At 42.1% G+C, this 26,131-nt stretch overlaps 1 protein-coding gene across 1 annotated transcript in view; it reads right to left on the reverse strand.

The window, feature by feature from the left end:
• The window catches only part of LOC135215954 (cyclin-dependent kinase 9-like), a 67,662-nt gene that overhangs the window by 17,625 nt on the left and 23,906 nt on the right, over positions 1-26,131 (reverse strand). Inside the window, exons 4-5 of the mRNA XM_064250909.1 lie at positions 12,975-13,113; positions 1-29 (exon numbers count right to left, since the gene is read on the reverse strand). The exon at positions 1-29 is cut by the window's left edge and continues 179 nt beyond it. Of these exons, the coding sequence (XP_064106979.1) occupies positions 1-29; positions 12,975-13,113 (168 nt within the window). The remainder of the gene's footprint in view (positions 30-12,974; positions 13,114-26,131) is intronic.

Raw genomic sequence — 26,131 nt, forward strand, 5'->3', positions numbered from 1 at the left:
AAATTAAGCTGGTGCTGTTCAGTACTTCCCTGTGGAAGAACAAAAGGGATACTGAAATGTAAAAATGGTGTTATAAATCATACAGAGAATCATCTTACTTCATAGAATTTTTAACATTAGGTAAGGTGGACAAACAACAAATCTCTAGTTAAAACATGCAAAACAACAGTTAAGAAAAGGGAGAGACCTCCAACACTAGGGAGATTACCAAATGAAAAACAGAAAGAAATATGTCTATGAAGCAACTGTTATCACATTTTTGTGTATATGGATTGCAATTCCTCTTACTCATCCTAATATTCAGTAATACTTGAGACAATTGATTCTGATAAATACAAACACTGGAAAGGGACGAATTATAAGAATCATTAAATATGAGAGAAGCTCTATCCTAGCAAGGAAAGATTAAATCAAGGCAGAAATTACAACTAGTGGAAGATATTGAAAAGCTATTGTTGGTGTGGATCAACAAAAAACAGTTAGTGGGAGATAGTGTGTCTGAAGCGATAATTTGTGAGAAAGTGAGGATACTGCAAGTTGACTTAAGTAAGAAAATGCCAACAACAAGTGCTGCTCTTAGTTTTCAAGGTCAGCAGAGGCTGGTTTGAAAAATTCAGAAAGCGTACGGGCATCCATAGTGTTGTATGGCACGGGGAGGCTTTTAGCTCAGATAAGCCTTCCCCCAAAGAATTCATTGATGAATTCCAAGAATATCTTGAGGCTGAAGGATTCCTCCCACAACAGGTCTTCAATTATGATGAGACAGGCTTGTTCAGGGAAAAAAATGCCAAAGCGGACCTACATCACGCAGGAGGAAAGTTCACTGCCATAGCACAAGCCTATGAAAGACAGGTTAACTCTCTTGTTCTGTGGAAACACCAGTGGGGATTTCAAAGTGAAACCCCTACTTGTGTATTACTCTGAAACTCCTGAGTTCAAGAAAAACAATGTCATAAAAAACAAATTGGCTGTCATGAGGATGACCAATAAAAAGGCATGGGTCACGAGACAAATTTTCGTTGAGTGTGTCAAGGAAGTGTTTGGCTAAAGTGTTTAAAAAATACCTCAATGACAATCAATTGGCCCTCTGCCTCCTAGTAATGGACAATGCTCTTGTGCACCCTCCTGGCTTGAAAGACAAGTTGTTAAACGAATTCAAATTCATCACTGTGAAGTTCTAGCCCCCTAATACCACTCCTCTCATCCACCCATTGACCAGCAAATCATCTCAAACTTCAAGACTCTACACCAAGGCACTATTCCATTGAAATGACCTCAGACACTGAATTGACCCTTCAGCTGCATAAGCCTTATAGCCAAGGCTTGGCAGGGAGTAACTTCCCAAACAATGAACTCTTCTTGGAAAAAATTGTGGCCAGAGTGTTACCTTGAGAAGAATTTTGAGGGGTCCAGTGACTCTCAAGCTGGTCCTAGTGCCAGTAAAAACAAAGTGGGAACGTAACCCCAGAAAGGTTCATGATACCTGAAGTCCTTCTGGAGGGTGATTCCCCTTCCAAATAGTAACCTCTCCTCCTCCCTTTCCCCTCTTCTACATCTTCCATATGTTAACAAGAGTCTTTTCATAGGAGGCTCTGGAACAGATTATGTACAAAAACTGAGGCTCCACTGTGTGTGTATATATATATGGATAGTGGGTTAATAATGTGGCTCTTCTTAGCAACATTTACTTCAGGGTGTAGCGTTCCTACCTTATTCCCTTTTTTCTGTGTTCCATTTCTGTCACATGCGAGCTGTGCATGTCCCTTTGTTCCCTTACAGCCATATGGCCCTTGGTCTTACAAGTTAGCTTTGCTTTAAGCACTGTGGTTCCCTTGCACATAAATTTTGTTGCTTATTGCTTGAACGACTTCCCTTTATTTAGCATATGCTAAGATCAATTACTAAGGGAGATAATGTACGTTTGGTGTCAGTGTATCACTCCCTCCCATTAATTACTGTAACTTTCTGTGCAGTAATTCAGTCTCTTCTTTGCCCTTTGAGGGAATTTGGAATGTTAGAGTCACATATATTGCAAATCAGAAGGTTAAGTGGCCTCACCACACTTGATCACTCATTCCAGGTATCAATCTCCAGTCCAATTCCTGGCTGTGGAGAGGTAGCATTCTCATTTCTTAAAAAGCTCTGGGCACATATTTGGGCTCAAGTCCTTACCCTGTATCAGCAGACCCGACCACATGATTCCAGTATACTTCAATCAACCCGATTTATAAGTTATAACTCGGACCCTGAGAGTCCCCTTGCACCCTTAAGGTGCCCATTTAAGATGCTGAGTAATTCATCTGTAAATACATTTCCTTTAAATTTGATTCCTACAGTTTCTCTCACATTTTTTTCCCTTAAGAGTTGCAACGGCCCTCAGCTGTAGTTTGTTTATGATCTCGACCTCACTCAGGCATTTTGTAAACCCCAGTCAATGTGTTTACCGATGTGCAACCCGCATAGTATATCCAGATATATATATAAATATATATATATATATATATATATATATATATATATATATATATATATATATATAATATATATATATATATATATATATATATATATATATATATATTTAAAGTGGTACCTCGGTTCACGAACTTAATTCGTTCAATGACAACTTTCGTGACTTGAAAAATTTTAACCCGAATCAACTTTCCCCCATTTAAAATAATATAAAAACAAATAATTGGTTCAAACCTCAGAAACACTTTATTTTCTTTCCATTTCTTATGGTTTTCGGGAACAAAGTTATGCTTTACTTCACTGCATCCAATAATATTGTATGTATTTTCATATCAATATTGTATTATAAAATACAAACAGCAATCAATTTTTTGGTTTGGAAATCAGCCAAGGGCAATTGCAAGGTAAGTTTATTTTGCTGTATTGAACACAAATCAGAGCTATTTTCTTACTTCTTATTAGTGTAAATGAATCTCCAGATACTCCATTGATATGGGACAAGGTTATTTTATGTTTACTAGGTGTTTTCAAGTCAAAATATCACTTGAATACATATTATTGTGAATGAAATTTAGTTATTTTTTTCATTAGTAGATGGTGCTGAGGGCATGTTTATTGAGTAAAAAAAACTGACAGACTGCGTTTGATATTTTCACTTTATTTCATCAGAATACTAAAAGTTTTGCAGTAAAACGTGTTCTTTCATGCCAAATAGTTTTGATTTAAACACATTTCTCTCAAATTGTGTTTCATCCATGTTGCCAATGCACAATAATAGTCATTAGCAGATGAACATTCTTCCCTCAGTTTCAGCTACAACTTGCAGCTTAAATTTAGCAGTATAGTATGCCCTTGCCAATTTTTTCTCCATAGCTAATATGTATATAGTAATATAAAAATATATTAGTCCTATTCTACTTAACGTCTTTTGTAACATAACTAAGGTAATTTTTTACGATCGTAAGAAGGTTGAACTGCAAGCAAACCGCTGTAGTTATCAGATTCGGATGTTCATAGCAAATCAGCTGTTTCTGGCTGTGTACATCTGCACAACAAGTAATAGCATATTCCTTTTTCAACATTTTAAAAAGCGATCGAATAGTGCAAGGATTACTCTTAAAGTCAGGCTTGTGTCGAGTAATCCTTGCACTATTCGATCATTTTTTAACTTTAAAGATCGCCTTCAGCCCTTCATGAGATCCAACGGTATTCATAAATTCACATGCCCTGGATGTCCGGGCTCTTACGTTGGATCGACTCGGAGGTTGCTGAGGGTCAGATATTGTAGCCATTTAGGCTTTAGCTTACATACAAGTCAGAGGATAAAACAACCAGAATTTTCAAATATCAGAAACCACTCTAAAATATGCAAGATTGAAATTCAAAAAGAACATTTTACAATAATTGATTATGTTAAACATCCTGGCCAACTAACAACGCTGGAGTCTTTATATATTTAAAGACTGGTACCCTCATTAAATGGTAATTTGTCCTCGTCACCCTTGTACCTGGCATAGTTGTCGTCGCTTCTCTCTGCCAACTGTAACTCATCCCATCTTCACCTCTGATCATGGACGGTTGGTGTTTTTAGTAGTCTCTCTTTTTACGGTTGGTGTTTTTAGTAGTCTCTCTTTTTAATCTTTTTTAGACTTTATTTTTTAAAATTGTGAATTCCTTTTAATTTTATATGATTGTTTATAATATGTCTTTGTATTTTATTCACAGACTGATGATGCACACAGATGTATGTGCAAAACGTATCATATGCAATAAACTTGGCCTTTTAAATCTCGTATCATGGACTCCTTCTGAACACTTTATAATTGAATGCAGAAGCACTATATAATAGATATATATATATATATAGTATAATATATGATAATATAATATATTATATTAATATATAGATTATATATATAGATTCTATAGAATATTTACATAATATAATGTAGATTATAATATATATATATATCTTATATATATATGTATATTATTATACTATATATATATGGTATATATATTATTCATATATAATATTGTTTCTGTGGGCCTCCAAGCTCGTGTCGCTGCGCGAAATATCCTTTAATCTATTATTTCTAGGGTAATGTACTAACACATACCAGAGAATAAATAAATAAAGAAAAGGTCAGTACAACTGACTCGCTCACCCTCCAAGAGGGTGTCGGTATGAACACTATGGCGAGTGAGACCACTACCACGAGCCGGCTTGCCAATAGAAATCTCCCACTACAAAATCCACAAGAGGGGAGCCGACCCACAGAGTGGGCAGCAACTACTACTACTCCATCCCATGCTGCCGACTGCTGCGCCTCTGGTGGCCATCCTTTTCAGTTAGCGCACACTGTATACACGTGCCCTTTTTGCTCTGTGTTTTTGTGCCCTTATTTTTTGATTTACTTATCATGGAGCGTGCAGCCATCGCAGCAGCTAAGTTAAGTACTCAATGTTTATTGCTATTTGGTTTTTTTCCGTCCTTGAGCTAGTATTTGCCGTTTTTTAGGTATAAATACGAACTCTAGGTCGGAAGCATGGCAGCATGGTTCTGCCTCGTGGCGGGTTCGTTCTTGGTCTTCCATACCCAGAACCTTCCCTTACTTTAGTACGCTCTATTTTTTAGTCATCCTATTTGTTTTAGGGTACAGTCTACGCGGTTTATGTCATGCATGCATGTCTTTTTACCTTACGTAGGCTCCTTCTATCCAGACCCTAGCCACGGCTCTTAGTATCGGCCCCGGCTAGCTTTGAGTGGTAGACTTTCTTTCGGGTTAGTCGTACACTCCTGGATTGTTTCTCCTACTATTTTGTTTTCTTTCTTTCATGTTTTATTTAATTTATGATGTTTTTGTTAGTGTAGGCGTCTGGCTTCATCTAGCCTAGGTTATGGCCCATAGGGCCCATGCGCTACCGCTCTTCAGTTCGGTTGCTTCCTTATAGCTTCTCTCTGATCAGCCGGTTGTGTATTCTAGGCCTTATCGTTTCATTGTTTTGTTGTTACCGCCCCGTGGTCACTACGTGATCACGGAGCAGCCAGACGCCTGTCCAGTCATCTTCCCTCCTCCCGCTCTTCCATAGGGCCGGGGGGAGGGATTGGTCTGCCCAACGCTGATCGCTCCGCTTACCACCCGAGCCTGCCTCCTCCCTCTCCCCCCAGGCGGAGGGAGTAGAGGGACGGGACAGGCCCAGACTGGACTTGACCTCTCCAGCTTCTCGGTCCGGCCGGATGGCTAGGGGGGGGGACTGGCCTTTCCCCCCTCCGTCGCTTCTCCGTCGCTCCGTTGCTAGCGCGAGTCTGTGTGCCCTCTCGCCCTTTCCCACCTTACTGGGGCTCCTTTTCTACCGGAGCTCCGGCATCCAAGTGGAAAGGTGCTAGTCCACCCCGCAGGGTGGACTGAGGCATACAGTTGGTCTCTACTAACCCCTCCGTCGCGCTGAAGTCGCGACACGCTCCGCCACGCACTGGACTTAGTCCGGTACGTTCGATTTTTATAGGTTTAAGAATCAGTTATGTTAAACTAGTAAGTTTATCTTAAGCTACCTTAAACCATCCCCCCCTCCCTTGTCTGCCTCACCGGATCTCTCCGGGGTTATAGCCTATTCAGGCGTTAAGGGAGGGGTTATGCCCAAATTTTTTCCGAGCTCCGGCATGCAGCGGAGTTCTTCTGTCCTTTTATGCCTGTAAGTGATTAGCCTTTAAGATGCTCATGTGTCTTTTCACTTACAGACCACCAACTGTGAGCATCCGGGATGCGCCGCCACGCTTCAAGACCCCTGTGGACATGAAGTTTGCCGGTCCCATGCTCCATGCGCGACTCCGCACGGGGACCTCCAGGTCTGGTATCACGAGACATGCACCATCTGTTATGATCTGGTGAGCCAGCTCTTAGACGGGGTAAGTATTTCCAACTCCGTTAGCCAGTCCCTACTTCGTTATAGTTCTTAAGTTTAAAAAATTCTAATCTTTCTTAAACTTAAGATAAAAATACAGGGGATTTCGCATCCCCTATAATTTTAAGTTAAGCTTTTAATTTAGTTTTAGTTTTAAGTTAATCTTAAAACTAATAAATACCCTCTCTTCCAGGCTCCGGCTGTGAAGGACACCGCACTGGCAACCCTGCGGGCCTGGGTCGGCGGTTTTGGGAAGAACGCCGCCAAGGGTATGCCCTACATTCTCGAGAAGAGGTTGGCGGTCCTGATCTTCCCCGGAGGCAAGTCAACGGGCTACGTCGACCCAGCAGAGGCGGCCCCGACTATTGCGTTCATTCAACAACAGCTCGCTGCCTCGTTGACGGATCCAGGCCAGGACATCTCCTCGGAAGTCGCGACATTGGATCTTAATATTGAACCCATGGTAGGTGTAGACGACCTGTTGGTCGAGGTGAGTACGTTGGACGCCCAAGGGATGCCCTTGGGTGCCACTGGATCTTCTACCCCTGCAAACTCTCCATCCTTCCAAGGCTTTACAGGTACAGAACTGTATACTTCTCCTGATGCTTCCGTTAGACCTAAGGTCAAAGGACAAGCAGTAAAAACCTTGACTAAGACGTCGTCGTCGTCTAAAAAGACGGCGTCGGCGTCATCATCATCTCGTAAGTCTCCGGCTAAAAACCCCGGAGCAGAGAGGTCTAAAGCTTCTGGGTCCGGCTCCAAATCCTCTAGGAGTAGATCCTCCAGGGAGAGATCACACACTCCAGCGGAGTCAACCGTTCCACTACCTTTGTTCCGGTTCAGAGCCACCCGTCCACCTCCGCAGCAGCTCCGGCTTTGGATCCCAACGCTGGCCTGTTGCAACAAGTGGGCGATCTGGTGGGGTCTCTGAAAACCAGTATGGAAGATGTTCTCCCGGTTGTCTGATAGGATCAGCTCCCAGGACAACATTATAGCCGGACTGAGCCAAGCTCCGCTAGCTTCTCCCCCACCTTTCAGCACAGGGGGAGCGCAATTGCCTCCGTATGACTCTCTACCTCCGTTCAGTATGAACAATCCTTGGAGAGTAGCGTCATACGCCCCCTTCCAGGACGGGCTTATTTCTATCCCGGAATGTGGAACTCGGAGGATTGAAGACTTCGAGTTCTACCCGGAAGACCTTCAGCCTCCGTTCATCGGCTACGCCAGGCTCACCGCCTCTGCCATGACTCGAGACGATAAGGTACCGAAAGAGACAGTCCTCTATTCACGAGACCAGGCTCAAAGAGAATGGCTCAGGTGTCTAGAGGACATGGACTGTTCGAACACGAGAATACAGCCATTTAAGAGTCCTTTCACAATCTTTACAATGGAAGAGAGTACCCCGCTCCCTTTCTTGACAAAGATTGCTACGGTTACCATTCCAGCAGCCCAGAAGGGGGATTCGTTGCCTCAGCTGAAAGAAGCGGACCCTACGTCTCCTTTACTTCCCTCAGCCGGTGAGTTGTGGGAAGATCTGCCCAACACTTTTTCTGCGGGCAAACTCAAACCAGACTGTGCTATGGAGCAGTTTGGTGAGAAGCTGCCTAGACTTCCGGATAGCCTCATTCAGGCAGAATTTGATGCCAAGTCTAGGCTGGCCAGTCTATCAATACCATGGCCATGACCGAGGTGGCTACCATTTCCTATGGTTCTGAGCCACTTTTTAAGCTTCTCACCAAGTCTCTGACTCAAACGGTGCAGTCTGATATGTTCGAGTTCGCCACGGCTAGAACAAACTGTAGGTAAACATGTCCTCCAAGAAGCAACGATTCGGCATGAACCGAATAAGTTGCTTGCATCGAACATCTGGGGAGCAGACCTCTTCCCAGATGCGATGGTGAAGGAGGTCCAGGCAGAGGCTACAAGGCTGAACCAAAGCCTTAAAGATCGTTGGGGTCTTACGGCCAAGAGACGCCAAGATCAAGTGGTCAGAGGTAAGGCTCAGAAGAAACCCCCCCGACGTTTCCAGCCTTACCAAAAGAAACAGCCACACTTTACCCAGCCGGTTCCAGCTGTCCCGTTGGTGCAAGCAGCCCAACCTTCTACCTCCAAGGCTCAATCGCAGCCAATCTATGTCATTTCCCCCCAGCCTCAACCCTCCACCTCTTACGCTCTCTCCCCAGCCTTCAATCAAGTCTTCGAGGGCCAGGCTTCCCAGAAGTATGACCGCTCGGTAAGGGAGGCAGAGGTAAGCGATCCTTTCGTCAGAGAGGATCGGGAGGGTCCTTTAATAGAGGAAAGCATTTCAGGGGAGGCCGCGGAGGCTACCAACACCAATGAGAACTTTCAGGTAGGAGGAGGGGGGCTGTTTCACTTCCGCCACCGTGGAATTTCAGCAAGTGGGCGCAAAGCATTGTGTCAAAAAAAAGGCCTGGGGTTTGGAGTTGGGTAGCGAACCCGCCCCCATCCAGACCTTTCCGCCAACTTCCATCCAAAGAATTGACGGAGTATGCGGAGGACCTCCTTCAGAAAGGAGCTATAGCGAGAGTCAACAGGTTAAAGTTTCAAGGGCGCTTGTTCAGCGTTCCAAAGAAAGGCTCACAAAAAAGAAGGGTAATCTTAGACTTGTCCCGCTTAAACTTAGCCATTCGCTGCGACAAGTTCAAGATGCTCACGATCTCGCAGGTACGGACCTTACTTCCCGTGGGGCCGTCACCACCTCTATCGATCTTACAGACGCTTACTATCATATCCCTATTGCAAGGCACTTCCGTCCGTATCTGGGCTTCAAGATAGGAGATCAGGCATTCTCCTTCAAGGTAGTTCCTTTCGGGCTCAACGTAGCACCCAGGGTGTTCACGAAGTTGGCGGAAGTGGTAGTTCAACAACTAAGATCGCAGGGGGTTATGGTAGTAGCGTATCTCGACGATTGGTTAATCTGGGCTCCAACAGTCGAGGAATGCCACAAAGCAACACTGAAAGTGATTCAGTTCCTGGAATATCTAGGCTTCAAGATAAACAGGACCAAGTCAAGACTCACTCCAGAGTCAAACTTTCAGTGGCTGGGCATTCAATGGAATCTATCCTCCCCATACTCTGTCGATTCCATCAGCCAAGAGGAAAGAAATAGCGAAGTCAGTAAAGCAATTTCTGAGTCACAAACTTGCGTCAAGAAGAACCCAGGAAAGGATCCTGGGTTCACTCCAGTTTGCATCAGTGACAAACATCTTGATGAAAGCCAAACTGAAAGACCTAACCAGAATCTGGCGCTCACGAGCAAATGTCAGGTCCAGGGACAAATTATCCTCAGTCCCTCAGATTCTACGGAATCGACTACGCCCGTGGGCAAAGTCAAGAACTTATCAATATCAGTACCCCTTCAGTTTCCTCCTCCGGGATTACCATCCACACAGACGCTTCGTTAAGCGGTTGGGGAGGATATTCTCAGTTCAAGAAAGTTCAAGGAACTTGGTCACCTCAGTTCCGTCAGTTCCACATAAACGTACTGGAAGCAATGGCAGTGTTCTTGACTCTAAAAAGGTTACGTCCGCCGAAGTACTCCCACATAAAGCTAGTCTTAGACAGCGCAGTGGTAGTCCATTGTATAAACAGGGGAGGCTCCAAAGCACGTCATCTAAATCATGTCATGGTAGCCATCTTCTCCCTGGCGGACAAGTTCAGTTGGCACCTCTCCTCCACCCATATAGCTGGAGTGAGAAACGTCATAGCAGATGCTCTATCCCGATCAGTACCTCTAGAGTCGGAATGGTCACTGGACAGCAGTTCGTTCCAATGGATTCTTCAGAGAGTTCCAGGCCTACAAGTGGATCTCTTCGCATCCCAAGCGAACACAAACTCCCATGTTATGTGGCCCCCAACCTGGACCCTCTGGCCTATGCCACGGTACGCCCTGGCCCTAGACTGGAACAACTGGGAGAAGATTTATGTCTTCCCTCCAGTGAATCTTCTCATGAAGGTACTGAACAAACTCAGGACATTCAAGGGTCAAGTGGCTCTAGTAGCCCCAGACTGGCCGAAGAGCAATTGGTACCCTCTAATTCTGGAACTGGGGCTTCGTCCTCTTCGAATTCCCAGTCCCAGGCTCTCCCAGTCAGTGCAAACGAAGACTGTGTTCGCTTCCTCAGGAATTCTCAAAACCCTAACTTTATGGATTTCATGAAGTTTGCAGCGAAAAGAGATGCGAATATTGACCCTCAAAATATTCTCTTCTTGGAATCTGATAAAAGGGATTCAACTTTGAGACAGTATGATGCGGCTGTCAAAAGTTAGCAACCTTCCTGAGAGAATCAGATATTAGAATCATGACAATCAATTCAGCTATATCCTTTTTCAGATCTTTATTTGAAAAAGGCTTAGCAGCTAGCACCATTACGACAAACAAGTCAGCCTTGAAAAAGATTTTTCAATTTGGTTTCAACATAGACTTGACAGACTCCTACTTCTCGTCTATTCCCAAGGCTTGTGCTAGACTTAGACCTTCTGTAAGGCCTACGTCAGTATCATGGTTCTTAAATGATGTTCTAAAGCTGGCTTCAGAAACTGATAATGACAACATGTTCATTTATAATGCTCTTAAGAAAAACTCTATTTTTATTAAGCTTGGCCTCAGGAGCTAGAATTTCAGAACTGTCGGCATTATCCAGAAATCCGGATCATATTCAATTTCTCCCCACCCCACAGGGGAAGTGCTACTTCTCCGGAACGTAGTTTTTATAGCAAAGAATGAAGATCCTTTGAGGTGAGGTGGAACCATGGAAGGTTGTACCCCTCCCACAAAGAGATATCTCTTTGCCCAGTATCGACCATTACGAGCCTTTCTGTCCAGGACTCCTCATCCTCATCGGGTCCTCTCTTTAAGAGAGAAAAAGGTGGTACTTTATATATTAAAGGCATCAGGCAGCAGATCCTGTACTTTATTAAGCAAGCCAATCCTGACTCTTTCCCAAAAGCACATGATGTCAGGGCAGTAGCCACCTCAATTAACTATTTCCAACATATGAATTTCGATGAGTTGAAAAAATATACTGGATGGAAATCGCCGACAGTATTTAAGCGTCATTACTTAAAGTCCTTGGAAGCTCTGAAATTTTCAGCAGTTGCGGCGGGTAACATAGTTTCCCCCGACTCTGCTTAATCTTTAGTAGAAGATCCAGTCCTCCTTTCTACCTGTCTCACCCACAGTTTGTCTATGCCTGTCAGGTTCATCTACGTTTACCTTGGGTCTTAGCTGCTCTTATGGTGATATGGTGGGTGTCCCTTATTTTTTTTTTTGCTAGGGGCACTCACAATCGATTGTATGTATTGATTTATTTGATGTGATCCCCTTATTTTTATGCTAAGGGATACATCTTATTTACAATGGTTACGGGTTTTGTATATTAAGTCATATACATTCCCTTCATTTATTATTATCATTGAAGTTTGTTCTGTTCAAGTTATTGTTATAATTGCTTTTCAGTTTTTTGTACATATCTATACACAGATACTGCTTTTAAAACATATATTCCATGTAAGCCCTGTATATATGTAAAAATTAAGTTAATTTTAAGAAATATTATTAGCATTAAGTTTTAATTTAAGTAATATTTCTAATTTTGTATTCATTGTGTATATGTATATTTATAGCAATTATATTCCTTCCTTTTATGTTATCTTTTATTTGAGACCCCTTTTTGTTTAGTTGAATTTTCTTTACAATCTTGTGCTATTTCTCTGGTACGATTTCGCGCAGCGACACGAGCTGAGCCCAGAAAAGGGATTTTGACGTAAGGAAAAATCTATTTCTGGGCGATTGGCTCGTGTCGCCAGCGAAATCCCGCCCTACCCATCCCATCGCTCAAGATTGTCTGCTAACTTCAGGATGGCCACCAGAGGCGCAGCAGTCGGCAGCATTAGGGGGATGGAGTAGTAGTAGTTGCTGCCCACTCTGTGGGTCGGCTCCCCTCTTGTGGGGATTTTGTAGTGGGAGATTTCTATTGGCAAGCGGCTCGTGGTAGTGGTCTCACTCGCCATAGTGTTCATACCGACACCCTCTTGGAGGGTGAGCGAGTCAGTTGTACTGACCTTTTTCTTTATTTATTTATTCTCTGGTATGTGTTTAGTACATTTACCCTAGAAATAATAGATTAAAGGATATTTCGCTGGCGACACGAGCCAATCGCCCAGAAATAGATTTTTCCTTACGTCAAAATCCACCCTTTTCACGGGAGCGACACAGCTGAGCCCAGAAATATATATATATATATATATATATATATATATATATATATATATATATATATATATATATATATATATATATATAAGGGAGCACAGCCACATCAATATATTATTCTCCTAATAACTAAGCAAAATTGACAAAAGAACTGATAGAAAAGTATGTTAAAAAACTACCTGATAGTAAGACAAATTGCACCCTTTTAAGAATACTGTTCTACAGAATAACTTATTATTCCATTATTTCAGTGACAATAAATTCTCTAAAATATGGTAAAAATATCATGTTAGTGAAACAGAATGCATGAAAACTGAAAAGTTTTCATGTAAAGATTTAACTCATTCTCAATGTTGCTTACTTGCATTATAGGGGTCCTTGTCCACATTTCTGCCATAATACAGCCTGCTCCCCAAAGGTCAATTGGTGGTCCATAATTTCTCTCCCCAAGTAGTAGTTCAGGAGGACGATACCAAAGAGTAACAACACGATTGGTGTACCTAAAAAAAGAGAAATGATTGATAAAATTAAAATAGAACATTTCTGTAACTAATTTTCTCATAAGATATTAACAAATTAGCAAATATTATCCCTTAACACTGAAGGTAGTTTATTAAATTTTCTTCGTAAGTTTTAGTTTTAAAAAATTCATTTCCTCGGCAGATAACAGGAGAAATCTCCAATACTACACTAAGCATCCGGTATTACACAAAGCATCCAACCCCAACAATCAGGTGGGATGAGATCCAAGAACATGAACTAAGATATCTGTTTGCTGAAATAAAAGTTGAGGTAAAAATTTTAGCTTCAAGGCCAAGTTTTTTCAACACCACATCAGGAATGTCAATGATGATATTATTCAGGGCATTTGTAACTGGCTACATGATGAAAGCAGTGGTGCTAGGTATTATAACTTTTTTGATGAAAGCAGTGGTGCTAGGTATTATAACTTTTTTGGTAAGGTTCTGGTGTCGACCTGTTTCGGCCGATGAAAAATCCGTTACTCATTTTTCTAGTATAAATAAACTAAATATACCAGAGAAAAAGCTAACATAGTTATGCTGAGGTTACTACCCCCAGTGCAATCACCCAAAGGGTGTCGGTATAGTATAGGGGCGCTGTGTTACCACAAACCACAGGACTTCTGCCATTTAGAAGATTCCCTTCAAAATCCCTCTCTTTGGTGGGAGCCGCTACAACGAAATCCCACTACTCGTCCTCGCTCACCACTACTACTATTACCCACGCGCCATCTACATTCCTGTTTGTAGAGCTGTGCGCTTAACTAACAAGAATTTTGCTGTGCTTTTTCCATTGTGGATTACGCAAATTTCAACCATTATGAGTGCCCAATCTTCTGCTGCTTTGAAGTTGAGTACCCCAATTTGGTTTTTTATCATATTTAAGTTATATTAGGTATGCTATCAGTCCAGGCCCCTCAAAATATGAGTTGAGGGTGTCGCCGGCTGAGCCGCCATTTTGAGCGTCAGCATAGCAACAACGAATTACGCACGGCATATGTAAAATTATAATATAGGCTTAGTTTTGCTTATAAGATGATTAAAATGTGATATTTCTGTTAGAACGGATATTAGTTACATTTCATAATAATATGGCTTATATATTGATACGACAAGATCTCGGTGCTGGTGAGCCATTCTCGAACCTAGGCTAGTCTTATAACGGTAACCATATTTGATCCTTAAACCGGATGCATAGTTAAATTATCCCTAGTTAGCTTAAATTGATAAGCCTAATAAGCTTAAATGCATGTTTTTTCTCGTCATAACGAGCTACGTCGATAAATGACTTTGCTGATACGTTCGGAGGAAAAGTGCCCATTACGAATGGGAATTTAAGTGATACTATGGACTACGTAGATTAGTATTAGAATAGTTTAAGAAGTATAACTCCTATGCACCTTGTGATATATTGTTATATTTAGATCAATAAATAACCTAAGTAATGGTATTATGTGCATAGCCTACCTGGATAACCTCCTGACCAGGTTGGACCACTTCGATCGCGACGAGCCACGGCCAGTCAGCAAAAAATCTAGGCTAAGTAGCCTAAGAGTGGATCACTTCCCTTTAGATCAGGGGTAGAGCCAAGCAACATTTACTATTGCTTACAAACCTCTAATCGCAAAGATTGAATAATAGATATTATTACGATAATATCTCTATTATATTATCTCTGGAGCTTCGGCGAACAGAGAATACTTTTAATCAAAGCGATCAGAGGCAAGGTAGAAGGATAATAGTTCTTGAAGTTCGGCATTGCCGGAATTCAGACTGAATTATTCCTAGCTTCGGCAATTATAGAGGTACGCCATGTCTTTTTTCCGACACCGACGAAGTTCGGTGTTTTAATATAAACATGCCTCTGAACGGAATCCTCAGTTTATACTATTATACCTAGAAGTTTATTAGATTTATTATGTAGGTCGGTACCGGAATACTTCACGAAGTATTTTGCCGACAACCTAGATAACTATACAAATATAAGCCTTATTAGTCTAAGCCATTTAGTAATAAGTCGAATCTGGAATACTTGGGCAACGAAGTATTTCCCCAACAACCTAGATAAGAATACATTTAGTCTAAGCCACTTTGTAATAAGTCGATACCGGAATACTTCGGCAACGAAGTATTTCCCCGACAACCTAGATAAGAATTCATTTTCTGGAAAAATTAAGGCATATACGTCAGCACGGAATATTTCGGGAACGAAATATTCCGCCGACAAACACTATAAAACTTACGAGTTTTACGACCTAGTTATTTATAATATTAGTATTCAGTCGACCACGGAATACTTTCGGGCGACGAAAATATTCCTTCGACCAAATATAATTCAGTAATAAAACTTAGTAAGTTTTACAACTTAATTTACAAGTTATAAATAACTAATATTACAATTATACCGAAATACTTCGGCAACGAAATATTTCGCCAATAGAAAAATGCATGAGTTTTTTTCTAGAAACAAATGCCTGTCTGCATGTCTAAGACGGAATATTTCGGCTCTGAAATATTTCACCGATATTTAGCAACAAACCATCAAAGGGAAGAAACTCATTGAGTTTTTTCACATTACAGGTGGTCCGTTGCCAGGCGGAGGGATGTCATGCGTCGTTGGGGGATTCTTACGGCCACGTAGTCTGCCGCTCACATGCCAACTGCGCAGTACCATTGGATAACTACGTGGTCTGGGAATCCAGATGCCCTGTCACGTCTGTTATGAGCTAGTCTCAATTATGACTGACGAACAGGTAAGGATTTTACGAAATTGTCTTACATATAATAGGTAATACAGTAATGTAAATCTGTAGATTATTCGAATCTGCCACTAAAACGAAGATTAACTTACAGGCGGACAAGGCGATCCTACATGACGCAAGGGTGTCCCTTCGTAAATGGGTGGGGGGTTTTGGCAAAAACGCGCCGAAAGGTCTGCCCTACGTATTGGATGCTGGCCTATGTGCGATGATCTTTTCGGGCGCCACTATGACAACAGCGGTGCCCAGGGAGATAGCCGAACCCCTCATCGAGGCCATACGTCTGGAGACGACAGCCACCTTGGAGGAGCAGCAGGAACTTATGGACGATGTGGCGGCGATCGACATCAACGTCGAGCCGATGGAACAGGTAGGTGGGGAGGTAAGTGGGGCGAGTTCCCATCCCAGTCCCAGTCCTTCTCCTTCCCTTTCTTCTACTACATCCTTTAAGGGTTTTACGAAACCCGCTAAAGAACAAGGAATGCTGTCAGTCATTCCTAAAGTCAAGAAGACTTTAAAGAAGAGCAAGTCTGTTCTGCCAGCGGCGAATGAGATGTCTTCGGTGTCACAGCCGTCAACATCATCTTTCATTCAGCCTGCTGCCATAAATCCTTCCCCTACCGAAGGGGCAGGGTCATTCTCAAGGGCGGCGGAACAGCTTTTTGACCCGGTCGACTTCACTAACCAACTGTTAGCCAGGGTTACTGGAGTAATTGATCAGAGGCTAGACGCACGCCTCGGGCCAACAACGGACATCTCCAATCAGGCTCTCTCGTCACTGACGGAGAGAATTAGGCCCATTGAGGAGATGCTCTCCGGTCTCTTTCGATCCGGAACACCAGCCCTATCAATGATGGTTCCGGATGCTTCAAAGCTTCCCCCCTTTGATAAGGAAAATCCATGGAGGTTGGCCCTAAATGCTCCCTTCGTAGAAAGTAAGGAACTAACAATCGCAGGGGTGCGGAACAAGACCGATGAGGATTACGAGCTATTCCCAGCCGGTATGCAGTTCCCATTCCAGGGCTTTGTCAGACTAGCAAAACATGCGCTAGTCAGAATAGACAAAGTACCGAAGGAAACGGTGATCTTCCCCAGAGAACAGGCCCAATCTGCCTGGATCCGTTCTCTAACAGAACTAAATTGTGTCAATACTAAATTGACACCGCATAAGGGGAAGTACATAATAATGTTCGTCACCCCCGAAGGCCTTCCGTCACCTTGTACAACTAAGGTGGCGGAGTTAACATTGCAGGCCATTAACGATGACAAACCAACACCGGTCCTGAGGGAAAAAGAGCCTACATCCTTGCTGTTGCCAACAGGATTGGATATTTGGATAAACGCTCCGGCAACATTTACTGCTGGTAAATTGGAGCCGGATTGCGCTTTGGACTTGTTCTCCGAACGGTTGCCCAAACTTCCCGACCATTTGATCAAGGGGGAGTTTGAGGCAAGGACGAGGTTAGCCAGGACTATCAACTCAGTCACCTCGGCGGAGTTGTTAGCTACGACCTATGAGGACGAACCAGTCTTTCGGGTCTTGACAAAAAGTCTTTTACAAACTTTGCAGACAGATCTACATGACTTTGCTATGGCAAGAAGGGCCTGTAGGAAACATGTTTTGGCTGGAGCTACAGTTAAACATGAACCTAATAAGCTGATTAAATCATCCATTTGGGGAGAAAACCTCTTCCCCAAAGAGGAGATAAATTCAATCTTGCACGAGGCAGCCAGGGTTAACCAAAGTCTGAGAGTGAGGTGGGGTCTTCCCTTCAAGCGCCAGTTTGATGCGTCTTCTCATCAACAAGGGCCTAAAAAGAAGGCGAGAAGGTATAACCCTAACCAGACGGCCCATCCTCATGGATATATGCAGGCAGTGCCGTCCACCTCAAAGGTAACACCACCACAGTATGTGCTAGTCCAACCAAACTCGGAACCTCAACCTGCGACTTCATCTCAGGTTGTGGCTTCCCCAGCATTTAATCCTGCCTATGAGGCGAGAGGTTCCTTTTGCCCATATAGCAGACATGCTGGGAGTAGCCGAGCCAGAGGAGGCTCCCGATTCAGAGGTGGAGCCAGGGGTAGAGGATTCCGAGGAGGGAGAGGAACTAAACCAACATCCAACCAGTGAGATCTCCCAGGTAGGGGGAGACTGTACTTATTCAAGGACCGATGGACCTTCAGTCAATGGGCCACAGTATAATATCAAAAGGTCTAGGCTGGAAGTGGGGGAAGGGCCCTCCCCCACCAGTCAGCTTCTTCCAAAAACCAACAGAGGACCTCTTAGAGTATCTGAAGGATCTTCTTCAGAAACGTGCCATAAAGAGGGTGAAGAGCATAACGTTCCAAGCACGTCTGTTCAGTGTCCCAAAGAAGGACTCGAACAAAAGACAAGTAATCCTGGATTTGTCTCGGCTGAATTCCTACATTCACTGCGACAAGTTCCATGTGCTGACAATCTCACAGGTACGGACCTTACTTCCCCGTGGGGCCGTCACCACCTCTATAGATCTTACAGACGCGTACTATCACGTCCCAATAGCCAGAAACTTCTCTCCATATCTAGGATTCAAGCTAGGCAAAAAAGCCTACTCATTCAAAGTAATGCCCTTCGGACTCAATATAGCACCCAGGGTGTTCACGAAATTAGGAGAGACAGTAATTCAGGAATTGAGGAAGAAAGGAATACTATTAGTAGCCTACCTGGACGATTGGTTAATTTGGGCGAACAACAAATCAGAGTGTCAAAGGTCAACATCCAAAGTACCGGAATTCCTAAAATATTTAGGGTTCCAAGTAAATGTGGCAAAATCCAGACTGACTCCAGCATCCCAGTTCCAGTGGTTAGGGATTCAGTGGGATTTGAACAAACACGAGCTATTTCTACCGACCAAGAAGGTCAAGGAGATAGTAAAAGCTACAAAACGCTTTGTCAAAAACAGGCGGTCATCTCGAAGGGAATAGGAGAGAATCCTAGGCTCCCTTCAATTCGCATCAGTGACAGATGTTCTACTGAAAACCAGATTAAAGGATATCAATCAGGTTTGGAGAGATCAAGGGCAAATCTCAAATTCAGAGACAAAGTTTCAAGAATCCCAGATATTCTGAAAAAGAGACTTATTCCATGGACGAAACAACGGAGTCGATTCCACATCAATGTACTGGAAGCGATGGCAGTGTTCTTGACATTGAGAAAATTACAACCGTCCAAGAAGATCCACATTCAAATAGTATCGGACAGCTTTACAGTCGTCCATTGCATAAACAGAAGAGGATCCAAATCCAACAAATTGAATCATGTAATGATAGCAATATTCCTATTAGTGGAAAAGAACCACTGGCATCTGTCAGCAATTCATCTGGCAGGAGTAAGGAATGTAATAGCAGACTCCCTGTCCAGAATGACCCCACTAGAATCAGAATGGTCACTGGACAACAATTCATTCAAATGGATTACGAATCAGATTCCGGGACTTCAGGTAGACCTCTTTGCCTCGGAGTCCAACCACAAACTAGCCTGCTATGTAGCTCCCAACATAGACAACAATGCCTTTGCGATCGATGCAATGTCTCTAGATTGGAACAAATGGGAGAGAATCTATCTTTTTCCTCCAGTGAACCTCCTCTTGAAGGTAATACACAAGCTACGATCATTCAGAGGCCAGCTGGCACTAGTGGCACCCAACTGGCCGAAGAGCAATTGGTAGCCACTTATCCATGGAGGGATGACAAACTCAAACCCCAGAAGATTCCATCCCCGAACTTAACACAGATAGTACAAACGCAAACTGTGTCAGCTTCCTCAAGAATTCTGGATGCCCTAACTTTATGGACTTCATGAAGTTTGCGGCACAAAAAGAAGCAAATATAGATCCATTAAATATTCTATTTGTGGAATCGGATAAACGAGATTTCACAAATTAGACAGTATGATTCCGCATTGAAGAAACTGGCTATATTTTTTTTGAATGATATGAATGTACAAAAAATGGATACAAATCTTACAATTTCTTTCTTTTTTAGATCATTACATGAGAAAGGCTTAGCTGCCAGCACTATTACCACAATTAAATCTGCCGTAAGAAAAATTTTTCAGGTAGGTTTCAATATTAATTTAACAGACACATGCTTTTCCTCTATTCCAAAAGCATGTGCACGTTTGAGACCGGTCAACCGTCCTCAATCAAATATCATGGTTCTTAAACGATGTTCTTAAACTGGCATCAGACTTGGACAATGATAACTGTTCTTATTCAGCACCACTAAGAAAAACATTATTTTTAGTAGCTCTGGTCTCTGGAGCTAGAATTTCTGAATTGTCAGCCCTTTCTAGAAATCCAGTACATGTGGAATTCCTCCAATCTGGGAAAGTTTTACTTTCACCAGATAGACAATTTTTAGCAAAAAATGAGGATCCACAGAATAGGTGGACTCCTTGGGAAATTATTCCTCTTCCAGAAGATGAATCTTTATGTCCTGTTCATACACTTAAAACCTTTATGACCAGAACATCTCAAACAACAACGGGCCCTCTTTTTATTAGAGAAAAAGGGGGCACAATAACTTTAAGAGGAATTAGGCAACAGATACTTTACTTTATTAAACAAGCCAATCCGGATTCAGTCCCACATGTCCATGATATCCGAGCAGTTGCCACCTCAACTAATTATTTTCAAAACATGAAGTTTGAAGACCTAAAAAAGTACACAGGTTGGAAGTCCCCAGCAGTGTTTAAACGCCACTATCTAGTAAACCTACAGGCCCTAAAATTTTCAGCAGTGGCAGCTGGTACTGTGGTGGTTCCCGAAGAACAGACTGACGGTTCTCCTTAGAAACTTTTGAATGGAACTATTCCTTTGACTATCTCCCTTTGCATGACCCTTCTACCTACATGACTCGCTCACACTCCCCACCATACTTTTTCCGTACCGGGCTAGATGCTTGTTGTTGATCCCGCTGCCAGATTAGGTTATAAGAATGCACATTTGTATATAGTTATTATTGCTATCAAGTATTGTTTTAAGTATAGTATAATACTTTGATTGGTCTACATGACATATAATTGTGACCAATGAGTTAATAATGTGTACAATTCAGTATTGAACAAATTAATACTGTTATGGTTAAGGATATATTAAGAAATAATATGTACAATTTCAATATTGTACAAGTCAATACTGTTATTGTTAAGTATATATTAAGAAATTGTTTCTTACAATTATTGAGTTAGTAGTTTAAGTTATAATGTTAAGATTAAATAGTAAACTATTCATGACTCTTTATTCTGAATATCATTAACCTGGTTTTACATATAATTTTATACGAAAAACTTGTAGAGCAATTCTCTGGTAATAGGTTTTCATCGCCCGACACAGGTCGACACCAGAAAAGGGATTTTGACATAGGAAAAATCTATTTCTGGGGGAAGACCTGTGTCGCCCGATGAACCCTAACCCTATTAACATTCTCTTCCCACCCTGACTAATCCAAGTTTATAGAACTAATCAGGAATGAAGATGGTGCGTGGGTAGTAGTAGTAGTGGCGAGCGAGGACGAGTAGTGGGAATTCGTTGTAGCGGCTCCCACCAAAGAGAGGGATTTTGAAGGGAATCTTCTAAATGGCAGAAGTCCTGTGGTTTGTGGTAACACAGCGCCCCTATACTATACCGACACCCTTTGGGTGATCGCGCTGGGGGTAGTAACCTCAGCATAACTATGTCAGCTTTTTCTCTGGTATATTTAGAGATTATTTATTCTAGAAAAATGAATAACAGGGATTTTTCATCGGGGTGACACAGGTGGGCTTCCCCCAGAAATAGATTTTTCCTATGTCAAAATCCCTTTATTAGACATTGTTTGATGGTGATATCACTGTCCTGGATGGTACTGAAAATGACAACCATGATAATGGCCCTTTTGCAAATCCAAATTGACTTTTCTGATCACCCTAACCACAATAAATTATTTCTTCACCAGAGGCTTTGTGGACTTCCTTTGCATTGCATGCACCAATCTCATCCAGACTAAATTGTATTGTAGTCTGCCTTCTTTTAAAATATGACAAATTTGTAACTAATTTGTATTTTTCATACTAACAAACCTGAGGTCTTGACATTAGGATTTACTAGCACCAGTTGTTAATAATAATAATAATAATGGTAATAATAATAATAATAATAAAATACTAGAGGCTGAAGTAGCTCCAGGACTCATACAGAAGAGTGTGATCCTAGAAACGGCACACATAGCAAGAAGAGTGATGGACTCCTAAGGAGGCAGGATGCAACCCGGAACCCCACACTATAAATACCACCCAGTCGAATTGGAGGACTGTGATAGAGCAAAAAAAAAATAAATAAATAAAAAATAATAATAATAATAATTACAAAATTTGTGTGTGGTAGTATTTTAAAGAGATATATAACCTTTCCATTTCACTACGGGTGTTTAAGGATAACTCCTCTCTCATACCGGAGAATGTGAGAATTTGATGGTAGATGTATATGTTTATTAATATTTTAAAAAATTAATAATAATAATAATAATAATAATAATAATAATAATAATAATAATAATAATAATATGACAATACACAAAACACTACACCCAAGAGCAAATACGGACGGATTATACATAACATGAAAGGAAGGAGGGAGAGGACTACTAAGTATAGAGGACTACGTCAAAATCGAGAACAGAGCACTGGGGGCAATATCTGAAAACCAGTGAAGATGAGTGGCTCAAAAGTGCATGGGAAGAAGGACTGATAAAAGTAGACGAAGACCCAGAAATACTATACAGAGACAGGAGAATGACAACAGAACAGAGGACTGGCACAACAAACCAATGCACGGACAATACATGAGACAGACTAAAGAACTAGCCAGCAAGAATGACACGTGGCAATGGCTACAGAGGGGAGACCTCAAGAAGGAAACTGAAAGAATAATAACAGCGGCACAAGATAAGCAGGTCCTAATTAAAACCAGATTATATTCTTACGAACGATAGGATGGAAATAACATCTCTCCCATATGTAGGAAGTGCAATATGAAAAATGAAACCATAAACCACATAGCAAGCGAATGTCTGGCACTTGCACAGAACCAGTACAAAGAGAGGCATGATTCAGTGGCAAAAGCCCTCCACTGGAGCCTGTGCAAGAACTACCTTGCAGTAATACATGGTACAAGCACCAACCTGAGGGAATGATAGAAAACGATCAGGCAAAGATCCTCTGGGACTATGGTATCAGAACAGATAAGATGATATGTGCAAATAGACCAGATGTGACGTTGATTGACAAAATCAAGAAGAAAGTAGCACTCATTGATGTCGCAATACCATGGGACACCAGAGTTGAAGAGAAAGAGAGAGGAAAAAATGGGTAAGTATCAAGACCTGAAAATAGAGATAAGAAGGATATGGGATATGCCTGTGGAAATTGTACATTATAGGAACACTAGGCATGATCCCAAGATCTCTGAAAAGGAATCTAGAAAAACTAGAGGCTGAAGTAGCTCTAGGACTCAAGCAGAAGAGTGTGATCCTAGAAACGGCGCACATAGTAAAAAAAAAAGTGAAGGAATCCTGAGGAGGCAGGATGCAACCCGGAACCCCACAGTATAAATACCACCCAGTCGAATTGGAGGACTCTGTTAGAAAAAAAAATAATAATAATAATATAACTAATTTCAAATGGAAATTCTTCCCTTCACCTTCCTCTGTGAAGCTTGAGCTCAGGAAGATGTCAAATATGTCAAGTAATGTGACAGAGGGGGAACATTGCCATATAATGGTCAACAAATTTAATGGTTTCTCTCTCTCTCTCTCTCTCTCTCTCTCTCTCTCTCTCTCTCTCTCTCTCTCTCTTACTGAGCTGAGATCAATTTTATGGTACATGTATGTAATAAGTTTATTATTAATATTTTCCAATAATAATACTATAATGTGTATAATAATAATACTATAATTGTAATTACAACATTCATATGTGAGTATTTTAAATACAATAATCTTTCCAATTCACTCTTTTAAATACTGTAAGAACAACTCTCTCTCTCTCTTTCTCTCTCTCTTGGCTGCAAGTGTTAGAAGTACGAATGTATGTTCGTATACACCTTTAAGGGTACTAATGTTAAGATTACTTTGAAATTAAATTATTAATACAATCTAAGATTAATACAGTAATATGATAATAATTTAAGGAAAATTTGATGAAGGATGTTACATAAGATATACATTTGGTGTTTCTATTTCTTCCTCCTTTTATCTCTCTCCCTCCCTCTCTCTCTCTCTCTCAGCAAAAGAATTGATAGACAGACAAATAGATAATTGTTCAGCCCTCTCTTTCTCTCCTTGGAAAAAGATAGTATATGTATTGATGGGATGGGAAGAAATGTTGCCTATAGAAGTTCATTTCAATCTTTTGATATCGTAAGGAGTTATTCTCTCTCTCTCTCTCTCTCTCTCTCTCTCTCTCTCTCTCTCTCTCTCTCTCTCTCTCTCTCTCTCTCTCTCTCTCTCTCTCTCTCTCTCTCTCTGTTATTGGCTGTTTATATATTTCTAATGGTAAAATGTTTCAGATGACTTCAAAATTATATTAATAATACCAATTCAACAGTATATTTGATGTAGGATGATACTTGAAGTATACATTTGGTATTTGAACTTTCAAGATAAGCAGATGTAAGCATTTTTAGAGGGGAGCTCTAACTATTCATGGGTTCTAACTATTTGCGGGGACATCTGGTGCACATCTCCCTTTTGTGCCTCCCTCTTTCTTCAGGTAAGCTAACGCCGTCGCACTGTCCGAGAAAAGTGCTACGACTTTCCCCCGAACCAGATCTTTGAATCTTAACAGGGCCTCCTCTATGGCTCTTAATTCCTGGACATTTATGGACTCCTTCCAATCTGAAACCCTCCAAATGCTCTCGGCCTAAGCTTCCTCCAGGGTTGCACCCCAACCTTCATTCGAGACATCTGCATACAGAATGACATCCGGAATCAGGAGGGCAAGACTTACACCGGTGGTCAGATGAACTTCTGATCACCACCTAAGATCCTCGAGGCAGGAATCATCCCAGATTACCACTGCATTCTCTTCCCGAAAGTCCCAGTGATTCCTGAGACATACATAAGAGAACGCATCCGGAAACGAGAGCCTGGAATTAGAAGGGAGAGAGATTACATCTTCCCTAGTAGGCTTCTCCACTCCTTCGACTGCTGGGCCCTGTCCGAGAAGAAGAGCTCGACTTGATTTAGCATCAACCAAATCCGCTCTCGTGTCAGGAAAGCCCTCAAACGAGGCGTCTGAATCACCACGCCGAGATACGTTATCGTCTGAGAAGAAGAAAGGGAGCTTTTCTTTGTACTGATGTGGATCCCTAAAGTCTTATAGAAAGAAGTCCCTTACCCTTAGAGCCTCCTCCCTGAAAGAAGCCTAGATCAACCAATCATCCAGCTGCAGAAGCCCTAACGATGCATAATAGCAGAAACCTCAGCCATATCCCTCATGAACACCTGAGGAGCTGTTGTCAGCCCGAAACAAGAGGACTTTGAACTGGAAGGTTTTCAGTGGACCCGAGAAATGAAGGAACCTCCGAGATTCTGGATTTACTGGAACCTAGAGATAAGCATTCTTGAGCTCCACTGACACCATCCAGTCATGTCTTTGGACTGACCTCAGCACTGACTGAGTCGTTTCCATCCGAAAATTTTGTGGATATGATGCAAGGTTCAGGCCTGAAAGGTTCATAATGGGCCTCCAAGAACCATCTACCTTGGAGGTTACGAAGATCCAACTGTAAAAGCCCAGAGTGGGGGGAGCTAGTTCTAATGCTCCTTTGCCCCACAAAGAACGAATCTCCGTCGCCAAAGCCATCCCCTTGATGGACGATGGGGAATGGCTGGAAAGGACCACTGGGGAACTGGACAGTGGAGGGACTACAAGGAAAGGAATCTTGTACCCCACTCTTAAAACCTCCAACACCCAACTCTCTGCACCCCAATTCTCCCAGGTTGTTACGAAGGGGGATAAACAACCTCCTACTGGCGTTGATGAGGGCAATGTCTCCTATCTCCGAAAACCCTTCTTCCCAGAAGAGGGTTTGGAAGAAGCAAACGAAGGTCTGGACAAGAACCTGACTTTCTTGGGAGACCTAGCCAGGGAAGATGACACAGAGCGTTTACCTGGGGAAGTCGTGCGCACACCTTGTCGGGATTTAGTATCTTGGGCA

This window comes from Macrobrachium nipponense, chromosome 5 (assembly GCF_015104395.2).
Source record: "Macrobrachium nipponense isolate FS-2020 chromosome 5, ASM1510439v2, whole genome shotgun sequence".
Classification (NCBI taxonomy): Eukaryota; Metazoa; Arthropoda; class Malacostraca; order Decapoda; family Palaemonidae; genus Macrobrachium; species Macrobrachium nipponense.